The sequence below is a fragment of the Coregonus lavaretus genome (assembly GCF_964263955.1).
Source record: "Coregonus lavaretus genome assembly, chromosome: 17".
In the NCBI taxonomy this organism is placed as follows: domain Eukaryota; kingdom Metazoa; phylum Chordata; class Actinopteri; order Salmoniformes; family Salmonidae; genus Coregonus; species Coregonus lavaretus.
In genome coordinates, this window is record NC_140004.1 from 43600605 (window position 1) to 43607239 (window position 6635).

A 6635-nucleotide genomic window follows, 5' to 3' on the forward strand; every position below is an offset into this window, starting at 1 on the left:
ACAGACAGACAGACAGACAGACAGACAGACAGACAGACAGACAGACAGACAGACAGACAGACAGACAGACAGAATAGATAGAGTGCACACTCACTTCAGAAGAAAAAGAAAACGGGGAATCATTTGTTTCATCAGACTCCATCGGAATAAATATTCTGTTTTATTCCATATCCATTGATATTAATGCTATTTTGAGAACTGTAGCTAGGTTTTCATCCAATTGGCGACAGATTTTCATGTATATATTCTAAAATCCGCATAAAGAAAATATGCACATTTTCCCACCAGTGGTGTGTTCCCACCAAACGGACTTGTTGAGGATAAGTTTTCTTCGATATAATAGTTATTATATAAATCAATATTTGCGCATAAAGGCATTTCTATCGCCATTTCTCGCATAATTAATTTTACAAAAAGATCCCACCATGTCGACCAAACAAATTATCTGTTTGCATTTATCAAACTGTACCGAAATTCCCTGTTTTCATCACAGCTGACGTAAAGTTTTTTTTTATACGGTATGACTTTACTTTACTTTAATGTGGATTGAAACGTGGTTTGGGATGATGATTTTCTTTGACTTTCGTTACAGATTATATTTGAAGCGATCCGAGGACCATCGATAAGAAGTGATATCGCTATTGATGACATTGTGTTTAAAAAAGGACCATGCACAGCAGGTAGGTTCACTGGCCGTCATTGTAAATAAGAATTTGTTCTTAATTGACTCGCCTGGGTAAAGAAAGGTAATAAAGAAAGAAGAAAAATGATTTTCAGGACTTGAGATTGTATAGTTGGACTTTAGAACACACATTCCACACATTCCACAGTTAACACATTTATACTCTATCTGGGAAAAACTTCAACCAGTTCAGTATGACATAATACTGGCACGCTAAATCAACGGCAAAGTTGTACTCTGATACTGTAATAACTGAGCTATTTTTGTATTGCGATAGAACAGCTTAACGCGGTGTAGACAGGCGCTGGTGCAGTCTGTACAGTACACTACCTGCTAGATGGCATCCTGTCTAATCACAGTTCAGTAGCTCAGTATACTAACCTCATTCACACACTGAAGTACAGCATCCTACCACAGGTCCTCAGTCAGAATAGAGACGGTTCTCTAAAAATAGGATGTATAGAATACATAGCTCTCTATAGATAGACTTATCAGGTATAGAAAATACAGTTCTCTATACATAGACTTATCAGGTATAGAAAAGACAGTTCTCTATACATAGACTTATCAGGTATAGAAAATACAGTTCTCTATAGATAGACTCATCAGGTATAGAAAATACAGTTCTCTATAGATAGACTTATCAGGTATAGAAAATACAGTTCTCTATAGATAGACTCATCAGGTATAGAAAATACAGTTCTCTATAGATAGACTTATCAGGTATAGAAAATACAGTTCTCTATACATAGACTTATCAGGTATAGAAAATACAGTTCTCTATACACAGACTTATCAGTTATAGAAAATACAGTTCTCTATACATAGACTTATCAGGTATAGAAAATACAGTTCTCTATAGATAGACTTATCAGGTATAGAAAATATAGTTCTCTATACATAGACTTATCAGGTATAGAAAATACAGTTCCCTATACATAGACTTATCAGGTATAGAAAATACAGTTCTCTATACATAGACTTATCAGGTATAGAAAATACAGTTCTCTATACATAGACTTATCAGGTATAGAAAATACAGTTCTCTATACATAGACTTATCAGGTATAGAAAATACAGTTCTCTATACATAGACTTATCAGGTATAGAAAATACAGTTCTCTATACATAGACTTATCAGGTATAGAAAATACAGTTCTCTATACATAGACTTATCAGGTATAGAAAATACAGTTCTCTATACATAGACTTATCAGGTATAGAAAATACAGTTCTCTATACATAGACTTATCAGGTATAGAAAATACAGTTCTCTATACATAGACTTATCAGGTATAGAAAATACAGTTCTCTATACATAGACTTATCAGGTATAGAAAATACAGTTCTCTATAGATAGACTTATCAGGTATAGAAAATACAGTTCTCTATACATAGACTTATCAGGTATAGAAAATACAGTTCTCTATAGATAGACTTATCAGGTATAGAAAATACAGTTCTCTATAGATAGAAATAGGAATAGAACACCAGGGTTGGGGTCAATTCCAATTTAATTTGAAATTCCAATTCAATTTTTTGAATTCACTCATGAAGTGGAGAATTTACATTGAATTAAATAAAATATTTGTACATGTCCCAGTTAATGGAATTAATGAACATAGTATTTAAAAAAATGTACTGTAGGATTGGTTTTTAATCATTTCAAACTGTATTCCTATATTTCCAGGATAGCTAGGTTGTCTGAACAGCCTGAAAGCCTGAAGGAATTGAATTCAAATAGGAATTTGTGGAATTGTTGGGGATAATATTGAATTGGGAATTGAATTATTCGAATTGACCTAACATTGGAATTAAGAGGAATTTAATTATCTCTGAATTCAAAGACTGACCTGGAATTTGAATTGAATTAGAATAGAATTTACAGGGAGAGAGAATTTAATTAGAATAGAATTTGTGGAATTGACCCCAACCATGATAGACACTGTTCTCGATTCCTTTCCCTTCCAACATGAGATTGTTTCACAGATGCATGGACAGGAGGCTGCTGAGGGGAGAACGGCTCATAATAATGTCTGGAACGGAGCAAATGGAATGGCATCAAACACCTGGAAACCATGTGTTTGATGTATTTGATACCATTCCACTGATTCTGCTCCAGCCATTACCACGAGCCCGTCCTCCCCAATGAAGGTACCACCAACCTCCTGTGGATGCGTGTTCATATTTCCAATTTCTCTTCTAGATGCTGGAGACACTATTCCATACTCCGGCTTCTCAGAAAACTTCAACGAGATCGAGTACTGAGGGAAACACTGGAGTGGCTGTGTGACTGTGTGTGATAGAAGACTGGGTGGGGACAATGGTGAGAGCTTGTGTGTGTGAGTAACACCAGCAAGACAATTGACCTAGAGTAGAGCCATGCTCAGTGACAGTCATTAGTTTTTCCCAACTGTTTCTTCTTCTTGTACAAGGTAGGATATAATGTAGGCTTACAGACCATTGTACAGTCAAAACTTTTTTAGTAGAAAAGTATTCAATATGTTCTGATCACCCAAACATAAGAAATCAAATTTTCTGGATGTATGTCAATTTCTTCATACTCACTTCGATGTATGTATTGTCAGTGCAGAAATAACTTGTTGGATGACTTGTCCAAAAGGGTCTTTAGTTGTTCATATTGTTTTAAAACTCAACGTTTCTACTGCACAGTTCATGTCTGACACCTAGTGGTGGGAGATCTGTTTTCTGTCAAAAAATTATACATGAATAGTCTGTGTACAAATACAATAGTAAATATTCGACCAAACTTGACAAGCACTGACCCACCTGTATATCGAATGTGTATCTAACATTCACACTATGCATTGTAATGATATATAACTCCTCACTGTGACAAAGGATTTGTGTCCAGCTTTAGGTCTGAAGTCACAAGATACCGGAGATTCATATAACAACGTCTACTGGGATAGGCTACTCTTCTCTCTTCCTCGGGTTTCTAACTTTCCTCTTCCATAACATGTTTTCCTACGTAGGGCTATGTTCTGCTTAAATTTAGTATGTAAATGATGCTCTACAAATAAACGTTGAATTAAATTCACACATTATTTGTTTTAATAGAACCTTGACCACTTGTCAGGGGAATTGTGTGACCAAATCAGTATTCCTGTCTGATTGACAGTCAAAGTAAATAGAACTAAGGCAGTGGTGTCAAACTCATTCCATGGAGGGCCTAGTGTCTGCTGGTTTTAATTTTTTTCTTTCAATTAAGACCTAGACCACCAGGTGAGGGGAGTTCCTTACTAATCAGTGACCTCAATTCATCAATCAAGTACAGGGGAAGAGCGAAAACCCGCAGACACTCAGACCCTCCGTGGAATGAGTTTGACACGTGAACTAAGGGACTTGGCTGACGTGCAAACGAATATTTAATTTCAGAAAAGGTAAAGGTCAGGGTTAAGGTATGGGTCAGTTTTAGATTTTGGCTAGTCGGGCTGTCAATGGGATGCTGGTCAGAAAAGTCCCTTTTAGCTCAGCTACCTGCTGCTTCCAGTGTTGTGCCTTCTCATGATGTCACCAGTTTACAGTTCAAAAGTTAGTCTGGTAAAAGAGCAAAAGGAACATGATTAAACAATGTATCTGTTTGTTTACAGATGTATGCAGCAATATATAGAGTACTGTTTTAATAAAAATAAAAATGATAAGATGTTATATATATTTTCTATTTTTTTGTTGTGTTTTAAAAAAAAAAGCATATTCATAATGTAACTTCAAATCACAGGTTCTATGACAATTTAGACGGAAACAGTCGCGAGGCAGATATAAAAATAAATACAAAAAAGCCGTGTGCATTAAATATTTCAGGTTTAGGTTTGCTTGTTTGAAATAGGATTACAGTAAAATGTATTGGCACGAGTACACAAATATCTCAGTTCCTTTCACTTGACGGCTCTGTCACTTTCTAAAGTGCTACAGACTAGTAAAGGCGACTGACCGAGTTCACAACTGACCAAAAACATTGACAAATAAAACAGTTAGCCAAAGACCAGGGTGCAGGCACGTGCACAGATAGTGCTCTACACGCCCCTTTGCCGTTCCAGTCTCCAACGTGCCCTGTTGGGTGGTTGTTTAATTTCCCCAGAAAATATATTTCTGTATAGATTTTTTGTCATTGATGTTCGGAACACACTGCCCGCAAGTCGTCGTCAAGTTCGCCACCCCCGTTGGTTGCGCCTGTTGATCTGCCCTGTACTGAATTTGCGCTCGCCCGGTTGCGTTTTCCAAGTCTGCGCGTGCCCTGTATGAAGATTTCGCGCGCCCGGTATCCAAACATGCATGGCTTGAGAGATGCGGTCACCGGTCGAGTGTGTGTAGCTAGTTACCTAGTTTAAATATCAACAGTGCTGCTACAAAAGCATAACATTTGATTAACACTTGATTTAGCCTACACCATCATCAATATTCGGTCTGGTTGGCTGACACGCGCAGCAGAGAAAGGCAGAAAGACAGAGAGGTTGAACTCCTAATTTGAGCCGGATCCTGTTCAGGCTCGGTTTTGGACTGTTTTGTTCCGGAACCTATTTGGCCGGATCCGGTACCTTTCGTGGCATGAACAATTATTTTCACTTTTCACAAAATAGATCAATGTTCAATTCTCTTGCCCCCACAAAAAAACGTTATGTGAAAAAGTAGATTTTCAGCCCGGGCCTAATATTCTAAGAGTCGTTTTGGGTTGGGCGGGACCGGGTTTATGGTTTGCGCAACATTGTAACCTATGTTTGAGACCAACGCGTGGTGGTGGCTGTGTGAGAAGCGCGCCAGTATCTATTACATAACTAGAATGAGATTCGCTTTCTGTGATCCCTCGCTGCTCTGATAGACACGAGCCTGTAACTCTCATCTCTCCAGCGTTGCACTTCATCATGTATTTCCTTATAGAATCACAGCCGCGCGATGGATTCTGAAGGAACTGCAGCACCCCTGATACATTGAAATACATTTGCCAAAGTTATAGAATTACTGCTGTCTGTTCAGAAAGAAATGAAATCATTCAGAATAGCCTACTACACCACGAGAAGGGCTATAATTTAGCCACAGAGGATCAATCGCTTCTTTAAAAAAAAAAAATAGCTTAGCTGTGGATTGTAGCCCAATAACAAGGAATAGCCTACAGTGGAAAAAGCAGCAATCAGACAAGACAGGCCTCTCGCAATATTTCAAATACAATCGAGGGAAAACACAGGTTGTAAAGCAAATTGCTCCTACTGAAAAGAGAAGACTATGCTGTAGGCTACCATAATATTTGAACAATTTCCAAATATTATTTTACAAAAGAGAAATAGAGAGATAGGCTTTTGGCATGAGCGCATCCGCCATCACCAGCAAGTGAGTTGCGCATCAATGGGCGAGTCAGTGAAACTGGAAAGCATTTTTAGGACTATAATTTCCTCCTCATATTGTAGCTTACAATATGTGTCTCCTCACACCTAGGCCTAGGCTAGTGATGGATTCAAGACAAGGTCGTTTTTATTGATCTCAGATTTTCTGTGTGTCAGTGTCAAAGTAGCCTGCCATTTCGATCATTTGTGCGGTATTAAAAAAGATTCTGCGAAAGTCTCCAATCATGTAAAATGAAGTAGAATTTCATGAAATGCATTTATAAAAGTCCAGATTTTCCCCGGACCATAGGCCACTAAAAATGTTCTCCATGTGTGCATCTTCTTTAAGTGCCTCTATTCTACTGCTCTATGCCACTAGCAAATGTGATGATATGCATGCAGCGCTTTATTATAAAGGTGATCTTTTTCTTTTCTCTTGCGTTCCGGTACCTCAAAGCTCCCCAGGTCACTCCACTCTAGCGCTCACTTGTTGTTCCGACACCTCCCGATTTACAAATTAAGCACTGGAAGTAAATCACTAAAAGAAATCGAGCTAGCCAACTAGCAGATTTACATCAATCATCAATATCAATGGTCAGCTGATAGCCTACCCT

At 37.9% G+C, this 6635-nt stretch overlaps 1 protein-coding gene across 1 annotated transcript in view; it reads left to right on the plus strand.

Annotated features, from left to right (window-relative positions):
- LOC311144562 (MAM domain-containing protein 2-like) overlaps positions 1-4351 on the plus strand; it is a gene marked incomplete at its 5' end in the record, with an annotated part of 29646 nt that extends 25295 nt beyond the window's left edge. Inside the window, 2 exons of the mRNA XM_084180597.1 lie at positions 593-680; positions 2889-4351. Of these exons, the coding sequence (XP_084036723.1) occupies positions 593-680; positions 2889-2950 (150 nt within the window). The 3' untranslated portion in view covers positions 2951-4351. The remainder of the gene's footprint in view (positions 1-592; positions 681-2888) is intronic.
- Between the last annotated feature and the right edge of the window lie 2284 nt (positions 4352-6635).